Source organism: Cervus elaphus, chromosome 11, assembly GCF_910594005.1.
Source record: "Cervus elaphus chromosome 11, mCerEla1.1, whole genome shotgun sequence".
Lineage (NCBI taxonomy): Eukaryota > Metazoa > Chordata > Mammalia > Artiodactyla > Cervidae > Cervus > Cervus elaphus.
Genome location: NC_057825.1, coordinates 18,667,257 through 18,681,493, shown reverse-complemented (window position 1 = coordinate 18,681,493; position 14,237 = coordinate 18,667,257). Strand labels below are relative to the sequence as shown.

Sequence of the window (14,237 nt, the reverse complement as noted above, 5' to 3'; positions counted from 1 at the left end):
TTAAGTTTGTTACACTTTTCTGCAGAGCTATAAATAACCTCCTCTTCCCAGGCAGCCAAAGCAAACACAGGCCCCCCCCCCCTCTGTGCCCAGAAGGCTACCGAACCCCAGCACCTGCTCTCCTGCTCTCCGGGATTTTGAACCTGGGTTTTGCTTCACAGGTCTGACCCTTCTTCAGGGATCCTCCTTGAGTTCTCCGGGGCCGTGGCTCCTACATCAGTGCCATCTCCTCTGGTTACAATCAGGCCATGGTAGTCTCCACACTCCAAGCTCTTTCTCCCCCCTTTTGCTGTTTATATTCCATGTTTGGGGATATCAGGACCTAGATTTCTCTAGCCCGGGAGGAAGTCACCAGGCTGTGAGAAATTTCCAGCACTACATCCGACCTCAATCTGCCAACCTCTCACTCAGCTGACCCGTGTTTATCAAGAGCCTACAGAGGAGCAATATGGTGTGATGACGTGATGGCCAGCCGGGCAGAGAAGGCTGGAAGGCCTCCTCTGCCTGCATGAGGTCCAGCTGGAGAAAAAAGCATCTGTACATTTGAGGACACAGCCAGCAAGCCCCCAAATGTATATGCTGTCATTTTTTTAAAACGTCACTCAAACAGAATGTGCAATACAGGTCACTGGGGCTGTGGGGAACAGAGGCAGTCCCTGCCCCCGAGGCAGACACCGAGGTGCTTCCGAAGACAGGCAGAACTCAGTGATGTAGTGGAAGGGGAAGGGGCCAGCGGTTTCACCTTCACAAAGGAGTGACCCCCAAAGGCTAAACTGGAAACTTGGAAAACTTCCATTTCACTAACAGTTATGCATTCAAATTCTTTGGTCTTTTAATAAAACCCACAGCTCTTGGAAGAGGAAGAACAAAGATAAAAACTGCTATTAGACATTTCACGGAAGAAGTATCTATTTTTTGAAGTTCATGAAGAAAGCATGCAAAGTTGTACGATTTATTAAAAATACTGAACTACTTACTCTCCTAGACTTCGGTCACAAAAGGTAAATGCATTCGGGAGAAAAACAACAATATTCAGTTATAGTATAAGAACTTCAAACAAAATAGAGCATGCCAAAATGCTAGCAGTGAACTTTACACCCTGCTAAGTCATTTAATAGACGATTGATTTCATTGACAACTGAAATTCACTTAATTTCATTGACAAGGATGTGGGTTTGCATTAAATTTTACATTATAATATCTGCACTGTAGCAAACATGTGAAATCACCTTAAAATGTACCTTTTAATGATTTTTCTACCGAGCTCCCCACATACAAATGATCACTGCAAATGTGTTAGTACACAGAGAAGAAATAATTATATGAAAGAGATGATGTAAGAAACTAAGGTTTATGCCCATCAGAAAGCAGAAAATCGAGTTCCTCCCATTTTATGGAACATCATCTCCAGGCTGGAAGATTCAGATGGTCACCAGTCACCTGCTGATGCCACACGGGCAGGGCCCATGGACATCAGGGCAGCGGAACCACAGAGCCCCGGGGAGCGAATCAACAGTAATTGATATGAACGACGAGTGCCTACGTGAAGAGACGGTAAGGTGGATGGAGCAGCAATTGTTGAAATGCTGCCATTAAGGCAAGGCCTATGGTAATGGTTCCTCCACGAAATAAGCGTATTTTAAAAGATGGTTTTATAAAACCAACTCAAAGAACAAACTACATATTTTCATGCTGTTCAATACAACCCCGCAGTGAAGGAGCACCCAGAGACCTGGATCTCACCTCTTCAGTCCTAGAGCCCCCGAGACTAAGGGATGAGAGGATAAAACAGCGATCTTTCAAACTTAAATCCCCTCACCTCTTTCTGTTCAACCTGTAATGCCGATTTCAGAATATCTCGGAGCTGTATCAACTGCCTTCTCTCTTCGTCCTGGGCCTGTTTGATCTTTAAAAAACATAACAAAGCAGAGAAAGTATAGCTGAGGTGCAGCGAGATGGTGAAGCTCATGGTCATTTCTCAACAACTGCAACCTTCCCTCCCAAACAAAGACGGAGGACAGAGTGGGAACCCTGTTCCCCACGCTCCATGGGGGCACTCCAGGGCGGTCACATTCTGGGCAGTGCGGCATGCAAACATGACATCACACGGGAGCAACGCTTAAATCCAAGTGCGTAGTGCATACTTTCGACACACACTTGGGAGGGAAGTTACTTACTGTGTGAAGGTCTGTGGAAAGTGTTTCAATGGAAGGTTTGAGGCTTTCAACTGCTTTCAGTCCATCCTGGAAAAAACTAGGAGGAAAAAACAGCATAGGCTGTGTTTCATAAAAGAGAAAACAATTTTGTTAGATGGAGAAAAAAGACTTCTTTAAAGGAAATGGCTGAGATCATGATGTAATTTCTGGGGGGAAAAGACTAGAAACCAAACCTTAAAATATCAGGCAAACCACGAACAAAGTGATGTTCAAACCTATGAGCAATGAATTGAGAAGGAACCGCAATGAGCCTAGTGTCTGTGATTTTTCCTGGAAGATTCAGGTAGTCACCAGTCACTTGCTGATGCCATATAGGCAGAGTCTGTGGACACCAGGGAAGGGGAACCACACAGCCCAAGCGAGAGAAACCACCATCTGAATAACAAGAGTCTATGTGACTAGATGCTAAGAGCTACTTACCCAGCAACAAACAGAGCAGAAAAGGTTGAAACACTACCGTTTCGTATAAAATGAGCCCTAAATTCTCAGTTTATAGTGGGAAACAGGACTCTCCCGACAAATCACAGCAGAGACTTGGGTTCAGCAGTAGAAGAGTCTGAGGCCAGAGAAGCACAGGGTGAACGTAAGAATAAGACACTAAATTAGACTCCTTAACAGGCCACAGCTAAGTGGAAAAGACAAAGGATAAAGAAAAAAGCAAGCTGGCTTAATGCACACAGATGGCCCTGTGTGTAGAGCAGGCAGACGTGGTCAGAGAACTTGAGATCAAATATCAAAAGGAACATTTTTAATGCTCAGAACCCAAGGCTCATAAAGTCACTTGTAACAAGCGATTCACGAATGAGAATGGAGGCTGGATGATTTTTTTCTGCAGCTTGGCCTCTGAGCCCATTTGAGGGGAAGCAGAGGCTTCCGGGAACTTAGGCGAGGGTTCAAAACAGGTAACAAGGCCTGAAGTGCCCACCTCCAAGCTTCAATCCACCCTCCTTGCCCCTTTACTGACTTCTCCCTACTCCTCCATGGCCACCCAGTCATCTCTGCCTCAGGCCCTTTGCAACAGACTGTTCTTTCCTCTGAGGAGGCCCTGCAGTCTGCCTTCTGGTTCACCTGGCTGGTTCCCACTCACTCTCCAAGTTTTCAGCTAAATACGGCCTCATCAGCAAGGTGTGCCACACTCCCCTCCCTTCAAAGAGGTCTCCTCACCAGATTCTCTCAGAGATTCTGTCTCTGGCTTCGAAACACTCACCACAACTGCCGTTATGTGTTCATTGGGGTAACAGTTTAAAATCAGATCCGAAGTTCTGGGAGAGTGAGGATACGGTACCCGCAAAACCTGACACATCTCAAGCGCACGATATTTGTTGAAGGAAGAAATTAATGAAGGAAGGAAGGCGTCTCTAACTTCTGCTGGTTTACTGGGTACCAAGGAGACTATTTTCAAAAAGTGACCTGGGGTTCACACGCTTCTTTCTTTTAAACTCAGCAACGGTCCTGTGGGAATTTCCCATATCAAGTCTGCAATTAATAGGAGGGGTTGTAAAAACAATACTGCATGATACTTAATACAATAACTCCAAGGAGGGAGGAGGAAGGAAGGAAGGGGGAAACGTACACACAGCATGCGGGTCACGAACCGTTATGAGCTGGTTATTAGGAAAGAGGCTGGGCTATCAGCATTTCTTACTTTAATCTTTAGATATCTGCGCAATTCACTTTATATTCTCATTCCTGCATTTTGCCTAACTCTTTTTTTTTTTTCTAAATATAGAACATGCTTCTGGTGGAGCAATTGTGTCCGGGTTATAATGACTTTTCCACGTGTCTGTTTCCACTGCCAGGGCAGAAATGCCATGTCTCACACGTCCCTATGTTTCCACTCTGAGCACAATGCCCAACCCAGAGCAGCAATTTGAAAAGGAAACTGGGAAGCACAAACACAGGAATGAGAGGGCAAACATGTCCCTCTTGTCAAGAACTCATTTGGTTCTGATGTTTTGTCTGAGTTACTTTTTTTTCTTGTATAACTATTTCACTAATCAATTCAAATTCTTGTAAAATAGGTGAAGGCAAGAGGTGATGGTTGGGGGGAGGGGGCAGGAGGTGGGGAAGGAGAGAAGGAGGCAGAGAGGGAAGGGAAGTTGAATACACGCTAGTTTAGGGAGGGGGAGAAACATCACAGATATTGGCCCAGAAAGGGTCCTGCTCCCGGCGTAGGGCAGCAGGTGCTTAGCCCTGGACCCTCCGAGCCTGGCGACAGTCCCCACATGCACCCTGCAGTGGAGTCAGTTGCCCAGAGAAGTGTTTCTCATCACAGACACTGTCTGCATTGCAGCACTGGACCCTGCGCTTGGAATAATGATCCAGACTTAGATTTCATAGTCGTGGAAAGCCTCGCCAATCTTGACCATCTACCTAGAAAGCTCTTCCCACTGATTTCCAAAACTCTTATCTTTTGTGTACCGATCCTTATTGAGGCATGTGTGTCATGTCTATCTTTTCTGCCCTTAGGGGGAACGCTTCAGAACAAGAGGCCTCTTTACCAACTGCTGTCACTTCAAGCCTAAGTATAAACTCCCAGGCAGTTTTCTTAGGTTGAGCCTGTCAGTGCTTTCCCAAGCTTCAACAGTATCATCCATACTACCAAATACCAAATTTTGCTTTTTACCTAACGTTTTCTAGCCTACCTGATCAAATTCGCCAGCCTTTATAATACTCCCACTGAAATGCAACCTTCAGGTGCCCAACAAGCAGGGCGGCCTCCCCCTCCTAAGCCTTCCCACCAGCACGCCCTCACGGCTGGGGGCCTCTGGCCCTCTCTCTCTTGGAGGGAACCTCTCCCGGGCACCAGAGCAGGTCTTATTATTCCATCTGCAACCCAAGGACATCAGCCGTCACTGGTCACAGAGGTTCCCAGCAGGTACAAAGAACGAGTCACTGCAGCGCTCATCACCACTGTCTAGAATGTCACCGTTTTTGTTTGTTTTAAACACTGCCTAGTTTTAGATTCCACTAGAGAACAGGAGCCTCAGTCTTCAGCAGCAAAAGTTATTAAGACACTGTCCAGGTTCTTCTAGGAACTGAAGATGCCACTTCTTCCCTTACATGATATAAAAGGCATAGATCATAAGTTTATAAGACAATCAGCTTCTCAGGTAGCTCAGTGGTAAAGCATTTGCCTGCAAATGCAGGAGAACAAGGTCTGATCCCTGGGTCGGGAAGATCCCCTAGAGGAGGAAATGGCAACCCACTCCAGTATTCTTGCCTGCAGAATCCCATGGACAGAGGAGCCTGATGGGCTACAGTCCATGGGGTCGCAGAGTCGGACACATCTGGGCAACTGAAGATGAAGAAGATACTCTTCAAGAAGGCTTCTGGAGAAAGCAAAAAGGAAGAAGAAGAGTAAAGTCTGTCTAAGTTCTCAGGAAGAACAAGCAAGTATGCTTCCAGGGAATTTGGCTCCACCGTGAGGCCTCTGGGCACCTGCAGAGACCAGCAGCCCCACTGAGCAGGCTGCCTCTGCCCCGGGGTCACCGCGCTCACCAGGCAGGGCCATGCTCCCGGAGACGTGGAGACAGAGTGTGACATGGGGACGCATGGGAACTGCCTGGCGGATAAACACGTGTGTGGCCACAGGCTCCTTCATCCAGTGGCTGAATCACTCAAGCTCCACGTTTTATGCTCTCCAAATATGCATTTGAAAAGTCAAAGCTTCTTAAATGATTTGAAGAGCATGTGGTATATACATGTGTACACACACACACACACACACACACACACACACACACACACACGCTCCATCCAAAAAGGAAGTAATGGAAGACTCATCATTTTTAAAAGTTACTGAGCTCATGCCCATAAAAGGCCAACTCGTTCACTTTTCCACAAGTGGTCTGTTGCTAACCAACTGATTAGTTTGGGCAAAATAAAGGAAAAAAAAAAAAAAGGAAACCCCAGAATAACTTCTTAAAAAATAAAATATCAGCAAGGAAGCGATCCACTTCCTAAATGGCCTCACATAAGGTTACCAGGAGAAGACTGAAGAAGTAACTTGTATGGTCATCACATAGCATTTTGAGTTTCTGTAAAAGAAATCATCTTAAAAATTCTACAAACTGAGGGTCTTCCTATTTTCTGAGCTCCACACCGGGAGCGCTTCTTTTAACCCAGGATGAAGCACACGACACATCTCCCTTTGCTGCTGGGCCTCCACTTCAGAAACTCAGCATGGCCAGAGGAGTGTTAAGAATTACGAAGCCCGGCTCCACCCAATTCAGTGAATTCACCGCTGCAAACCGGGCCAGGGAAATGGGGCGTGGCCGAAGGTGAAAAAATAAATGTCACGGAGGACATCTCGGCAGAGGAGACAGCTGGGCGGGAGACAGGACACACGAAAGGCGCCATCGCGGGGATGTGCAGCGAGCACCATGGTGACACAGGGAAGAGCCGTGTGCAGGTGGGGCGAGCGGACGCCCTCACAGCGGCAGCTACACCTGAGCCGGGTCTCGCAGGACCAGAGGCTGGGGGAAGGCACAGAAGGAACGGAACTGCGTTCCAGGCCAAGGGGACAGCAGGGTAAAGGATACCAGTGCGGGGCCCAGCCCGTTAAGGGAAAGGCATGTGGACACATGTGGGAACAACACCCTCGAGAGATTTCCATGTCACTCACACATCCCCAGGCCCAGGCAGCCTGGGCTCCAGCCACCCTTGGACACGACCCCTGCGCCTGAGTGGTCGCACACCCATCCCATCCCATCTGGTCCTTCTCGGCACCCAGAGCAACCCCGTGAAAGCAGAAATGGATCGGGAGACACCTCCGTGATGTTCCCAATCAACTCCACTCTCCTCTCGTCCTGCAGCCATCTCCTCAAGGTCACAGCCGCTCCCTCAGACTATCACACCCCTGCTGGCTGGCTAGCTGCTGTCCCCCATCCCACCGGTAGGTCCACACAGGGAGGAGCTCAGTTTCCTTCTTGCTGTATCACCTGGACCTTCTGTATCACTCTGTGTCCTCCGGAGCTCAACCAACACTTGCTGAATGAAGCCTCCTCTTGAAACTTTGCGCGCCTCCCCGTATGTGTGGGACAGAATCTAATGCCGTGAACAAGACACCAGGCCATGCCCGCCTCCAGCTTTCCCATGCAGCTTCAGTTCGCTCACGAGGCTTCAGGCGGGCTGGCTTCCCTCCTGCCTCGAGACCCTGACCCTGCCTGGAAGGTTCTTCCCCTGCTCCCCACCTGCCGGCCCCTCCGTGTCCTTCAGACTCCAGAATCCACGTCCCTGATAGAGACCTGCAGGTAACTCAAGAATCTGAACACCTCCTGTGGGCCAGGTGCGTGCTCCGCCAGCTGGAAAACACGGCAAGGACGGAAGAGAGAAGGAATCTCTGCCCTCCACCTCGATCTAAATTAGGTCCTTCTGTTAGACTCTCTCAGGCTCTGGTACGTCAGAACACTTTGCGAAGCGTCCGATTATATGTGGGTTTGCCTGTGTCTTGCTCCAGCAGGCGCTGGGCCCGGGACGTACACCACCCTGTCTCCAGCATCTCAGGGGGCCCCCAAAACAGCACACAGCCAACAGCAGCAGTGACTGAGCCCGCAGCCTGTTCACGTCAATGGTGAGACTCAGGCTGAGGAACAGGAAAGACAATGAGGCCCCGGTGTGGACGGACAGCTGACAGACACAGCGAAGATGAGCACGTGAGCAGTCCCCTGACCCTGAACGGTTTACCCTCTTTCCCCAGACAGCTGCCTTTGCTTAGCACATCATCTGTTTTATAGATCAGTAATACATGGAAGTAGTCTCCTAATTTAAGACTCCGCATTAACACCATCTCACTTCTCTTTTAACAAAAAGAACATCCAAGAATCAAACTAGTTTGGTGATTTACAAAAAAAGAAAAAAAAGTACATTTGATAAAGTAATGTAGATTTTTATGTTCTTTTTTAGTTTTTGAGATATAATTCTCAAACTGTAAAATTCAACCTATTAAAACATACAGTTCAGTGGATTTTAGTATATTTATTCACAAAGTTGAGAAATCATCAGCCCTGTCTAATTTCAGAATATTTTCATTAGCCCAAAAAGAAACCCTGTGGCCCCTGGGAGTCATTCCCCACTCTCCCCCTCCCCTCAAGCCCTGCCTCAGTGGGTCTGCCCATTCCCAATCTTTCAAGTAAGTGGACTCATTCAGTCTGTGGTCTTCTGTTTCTCACTTCTTCCACTTTATGTGTTTTGAAGGTTCGTCTGTGTGGCAGCATGCCTCATTGTTTCACTCTTCTTACTTATTTACTAGTATATTTTTAAATACAAGCATATTTTCCTCAGCATAATACTACAGATCTCCAAGAAGCTGCCCTAAAGAGAGAAACATCTGAAATACCATGATAATGAAGGAAAAGAACCAAGAACTTACTTGCATTGAGCGTGAAAATACTTGATCAGATTCTGAAGTAAATCCACTCCCTTTTTAATCTTAATTTCATTGACCTTCAGCAGATACTGTTAAAAAAAAAAAAAAAAAAAAACAGGAAATGTCATAGAAACAGAAAATGAGCTGAACATGAACTTCTGAGGACAGGCCACCTCCGGGCCTTCTCTGACATCCTGTATTATGGGTAGGTCTCATGATAGATGCTTAATATTTTCTGAAGGCCACAACTAAATGCTTCTTTTATTTTGGTGCCACATGAATTACCTGACCTTTGGGTAATCAAATGTTTAGCTTTAAGTGCCAAGAACTCCCTGCAATAAAACAGTCTATCTTAACCAGCTAGGGGAAACTTTTGCCCCAGTTGCATGGAAGAGTGAGGATGGTTAGAACGAAAGGGTTCCACCTTCTGGACTCTGCGGTCCACATCCCCTGTTCCAGGGCCCTTTCTTCAGGTAGGTCATTGTCTAAACACTAACTGCAGGTAACTGCAGGTCTTCCGTAGTTAAGGCTTTGTCTCCACATCTCTGATATTGAAACACTTCCCCGACACTTTAAATAAACATTGTGATTGTTTGAATTTAAAAAAACAAATTTTAAATTCAAATAAATTAAAATCATTTTTAACTTGGAGAATTCATTAACAATCATAAGACAGCAGGAAACCCCAGGGATATATAGAACTAGCATCAGGACGTACATTTGCTCTTTGCTAAGAGTTTATAGAACAAAAGATCCCATAAATTCCCTCTCCCCTTCACTATCAAAATAGGATATATTTACAATCCTGAGAATAAGTCACCTCTAAGATTGAAAGCCCCCTAGAGAGCTGCTGACCCCCGCTGACCACTGGCATCTCAGCTGTAACCTGGGAAACTCGCCTTCAAGTGTCCTCCTGCCCAGCTGCTCTGAAACGGTAACTACATCATTGCCTTTACATCCTCATCTCCCTCCTTTCTGATACTTCTTCACTGTTAATTAAATAAGATGTCTGGCAATGTAGCAAAATGGTTAGATGGTTAATGAGATGTTTGGCCATGTGTCAACATTAAAATCCATGTGCCCTTTGACCTGGAAATTCTACTTTTGGGTATTTATTCTAAGAAGACAATCATAAAAATTTACAAAGATGAATAGAAAAGGTTCATTGCAGACTTGCTTGTAAAAATGAAAAATGGCAACAAGCCAAATGTAATGAACAGGGAACTAAAGTGTGGCGCATCCATAGAAAGAAGGGCTATTAGTGATTAAGCCAATAAAGCAGAGACTTCCTGATGTGCAAAGATGTCTGTGGCACACTAGTGAGTGAAAATAATCAGGATACAAAGCAGCAGTAGAGAATGATCCTGGTTACACAAACTGTCTTTAACGTACGCGTACCAGGGACATCTGGAAGATGTGCAGCTAAATGTCAAGGTGGTTACCTTAATAAATAAAATCTGTAGTGACTTTTAATTTCTTTTATGCATATACACATATATACATGGGTTTCCCAGGTGGTGCTAGTGGTTAAGAACCCGCCTGCCAATGCAGGAGACATAAGAGACACAGGTTTAATCCCTGGGTTGGGAAGATCCCCTGGAGGAGGGCATGGCAATCCACTCCAGTATCCTTGCCTAGAGAATCCCCATGGACAGAGGAGCCTGGCGGGCTACAGTCCGTTGGGTTGCAAAGAGTCGGACATGACTGAGCGACTAAGCACGCATGCATGCACATATATACATACACACACATATATACTGACCAATGTTTTAAAGCACATATTTTTATAATGATAAGAAAAGCAAGGGCGGATCTCTCATACATTCTCTATTCACATGAACTCTGTATTACCGATCTGGCATACTGAATGTCTTTATAAAATTCGTTTTGAAGAAAAAATCCCACAGGTTTAGAATAAACACCTGAAAGTCACTTCTCTACATTAGATCCGAGGCAACTAAAATGGTAAACACCTGAACAATGTTGAGCATTTACAAAGCTCGAGGGCTTCAGTTTGAGGAAGCGGTTGCACGATTCTAACGCCACTGTAACTGCAGCAGTCTTCACTCTGAGGGGCCGGGTTTTCGGGGACTGCTTTTCAGACACACTCTCTTTCCAGCCCAGGTCTGGCTGGTCAGCGTCTGCAGCTTCATCAGATGCGTCCTCCTCTGCAAACTCCGACCTCACGGCCTGCTGGCCCACCTCCACTTCTGTGCCTGCACACAGCGCTGGGCCCTGCCCCAGCCAGCTCCGCAGAGCGGGGACCCTGTGATGCTCAGCACAGACTGGGGACCCGCCCAACAGACAACTCGTGTGTGTGACTTAGCGGTGTCGGGTAGATAGCGCCTTTCCAATAAAATAACCCATCTGACAGTCCTCACAGCCCATTCGCCCAGACAAGGACAAGCCCCAGTGCTGGGTGCACACCAGGTGCATGCTACAGAAAGCACAGCCTCAACACGAGGAAACGCCAGTAACACCCAGGCTGAGTCTCTCGTCCTTAAACGTACTTGAATAAGCAGTCCTGCAGAGTTCAGGTCAACAGCTTTCCTCCTCACTAGCCAAAGAGAGAGCACAACCTGAACTCACACACACGCCCCTCCAAATCCACTCTCCGTGAAACACTGCTACTTCATTTTATCCCTCTCCAATAAAAGCAACGCCCTGTGTCTGTAGGACATGCAGCGGTTTTGCTTTCTCGTCCCTGTCTCCTGTCATCTGGGCTGATGTCTCCAACACTGTGCGAAACGGACTAGGCAGGTGTTAGTCTAAGTGATGCCTGCTGGGATAAAACAGCATGTGGCTAAAAACATCCACTCTCCTATCTACAGGAACACTTTGAGTTTAGTTACACCTTTCTAAATATTCACGTAATGAAAAACAAAGCAGCAAAGGGGAGACAGAGGAACAAAAAAGACCTAAGACATAAAAAAAAAAAAAAAACGGTAAAAGAACAGACTTTTTTGATGTTACTATTGCAGCCACATAGACAGTAACATCAAATGTGAATGATTAAAGAATCCCATCAAAAGGCAGAGATTGTCAGACTGGATAAAGAAAACATGACCCAAATATAGGTTGCCCACAGGAAACACACTTCAGAGCCAAAGATATGCGTAAGTTGAAAGTAAAAGACTGGAAAAAGAAACCCCACGCAAACAGAAACCAAAAAAGAGTTGGTGTGGCTGTACTAATATCAGACAAACGTCTCTTGTCCCAGGAACCGATTCTCCTCCGAAGACCACTTAGTGTACTCTGGGAATAGAAACTCATTTAAATACACTCCTAAGATACACATATGGAAAGGCTAGGTGCTTGCTGTAATTAACAAACATCCTAAAATCACCAAGTGCCTTTTGATGAGCTTTGCTGTGGATGGCTTACAGGGAATGGATTGCTGGCTGAACCGAGTCTCAGTGCCTATCACAAACATCACCCCTGCACGGGCACACTCAAAATGTACGTCTGCACTGCTGTGGGAGAACACAAATGCCACCAAACACGGACACTCCACTGCCACCGCCTGGAGGCATGAGCCCTCGGGCGAGGGGGGAACTGTTTCCACGAGCTGTGGAACAGACCCCCAAGCAAGGCATGAAAAAAAGGCTGGAAGCAAAGGCTTGCATGGGTGGTCTTGGGGACTTTCCAGCCCTGCTGCTGCTGCTAAGTCACTTCAGTCGTGTCCAACTCTGTGCGACCCCATAGACAGCAGCCCACCAGGCTCCTCCGTCTGTGGGATTCTCCAGGCAAGAGTACTGGAGTGGGTTGCCATTTCCTTCTCCAATGCATGAAAGCGAAAAATGAAAGTGAAGTCGCTAAGTCGTGTCCAACTCTGTTCGACCCCATGGACTGTAGCCTACCAGGCTCCTCCGTCTGCGGGATTTTCCAGGCAAGAGTACTGGAGTGGGTTGACATGTCCTTCTCCATTCCATCCCTGAACCTCCAGCAAAGAAAAGTTCTGAGTGTCGGTCCTGCCATTTTCGCCTCCCGGAGGCGAGGACGCAGGCTGCAGGTGGAGTGGGACAGGGGACTTCAGGCCTTGGGAGCATCCCTACCCCGAGCAGGTGGAGCCCAGGATGGGTGTGGGGGGTGGACACCTGCAGAGGCAGGGGCTTCTGGAAACAGACCCTCACGCTAACAGAGGGGACCATGGCTTTGGGGGGGAGGGGTGGTCTCACCCCCCTGGTACCTCCTTAAAAGCACCTAAGGGTGTATTCTGGCTTCCTTGATGGCTCAGATGGTAAAGCATCTGCCTGCAATGTGGGAGACCCAGGTTCGATCCCCTGGTCGGGAAGACCCCCTGGAGAAGGAAACAGCAACCCACTCCAGTACTCTTGTCTGGAAAATTCCATGGATGGAGCAGCCTGGTAGGCTACAGTCCTTGGGGTCATAAAGAGTTGGACATGACTGAACAACTTCACTTTAAGGGGGTATTCCAGCTGACTTAAAGCGGAGAAGAGGTGTTTCCAGGAGGATCTGTGTGAGGCAGAAAGAACCTTCTTTTCAAGTTCTGTTGTTTAGTCGATAAGTCATGTCTGATTCTTTTGCGACCCCATGGACTATAGCCCACCAGGCTCCTCTGTCCACGGGATTTCCCAGGCAAGGATACTGGAGTGGGTTGCCATTTCCTCCTCCATCTTTCCAATGAGTCTTTCCCTACCTTTAATAAACGTTGATGTCAGATTAATCTAATCCCACACTCCAGGAGCCTAAGGCTCCCTGAGGGGCAGAAAGTGGACAACAGCACCCACAGCACCTCCGTGCTGGCCTGAGGCCTCTGGTGGGCCTTGCCCGCCCACCTCCCACGCCCACCTCGCACATCTGCAGCTGAAAATAGCGCCGCTCCTTCTCCATCTCCTCCGCGATCTCAGCCCCGCTGATCTCCGTGCGGATCATCCCGTGGAGCTTGGCATGTTCCTTCTTCTCCTTTTCTATCTTGGTTCTAACAGGTGGAAAAGTGAGAGAATCAGTCAAGACACCTCCAGACTGGGGATCCCCTCTGCTATCCTGACACCCACCCTGGACACAAATGCTCCCCGAGATGCCTTGGCACAGGACGGACTTGAACTCACTGGGAAGAAAAGATGTGATTTGTCCCAAAAAATATCCATCTTGGCCCTTTCTGTTGAGTACTGAACTCAGCAAATGCTTCCAAAGCAACTCCACTGGGACAGTGCTCAAGGTCACAGAGGACTTCTCTGGAGGCTCAGATGGTAAAGAATCTGCCTGCCATGCAGGAGACCTGGGTTCAACCCCTGGGTCGGGAAGATGCCCTGGAGAAGGAAACTGGCAACCCACTCCAGTATTTCTGTCTGGAGAATTCCATGGAGAAAGGAGCCTGGGGGGGGCTATCGTCCATGGGGTTGTGAAGAGTTGGATACAACTGAGCTCTAACACTTTCACAGTCACAGAAGGAAACAGATGGCCTTTCCCGTTTTTAAGCTTCATTCCCTCTGTCTGTATCTCCTGGCTTGACTGTGCTCCTGAGTCCAGTGTGCGGGACAGGGTCCCAGCTGACCCCTCCCTGGAGCATGTCCTGAGACGGAGAACCAGGGTAGCTACAAGTCACATCAGTTAGGAAGGGCTTGAACTACTAATTAGACTCTTATTCGGGAGAAAAGGAAACGAAACAAAAGCCACAGAAAGCCCCC

The 14,237-nt window shown here is 47.6% G+C and overlaps 1 protein-coding gene across 5 annotated transcripts in view; it reads right to left on the bottom strand.

Moving 5' to 3' along the window:
- The window catches only part of ASAP2 (ArfGAP with SH3 domain, ankyrin repeat and PH domain 2), a 153,617-nt gene that overhangs the window by 50,520 nt on the left and 88,860 nt on the right, over window positions 1-14,237 (bottom strand). For all 5 annotated transcript variants that reach the window (XM_043917025.1, XM_043917027.1, XM_043917026.1 and 2 more), the window contains exons 6-9: window positions 13,399-13,528; window positions 8,590-8,675; window positions 2,178-2,253; window positions 1,820-1,906 (exon numbers count right to left, since the gene is read on the bottom strand). In XM_043917025.1, the coding sequence (XP_043772960.1) occupies window positions 1,820-1,906; window positions 2,178-2,253; window positions 8,590-8,675; window positions 13,399-13,528 (379 nt within the window). The remainder of the gene's footprint in view (window positions 1-1,819; window positions 1,907-2,177; window positions 2,254-8,589; window positions 8,676-13,398; window positions 13,529-14,237) is intronic.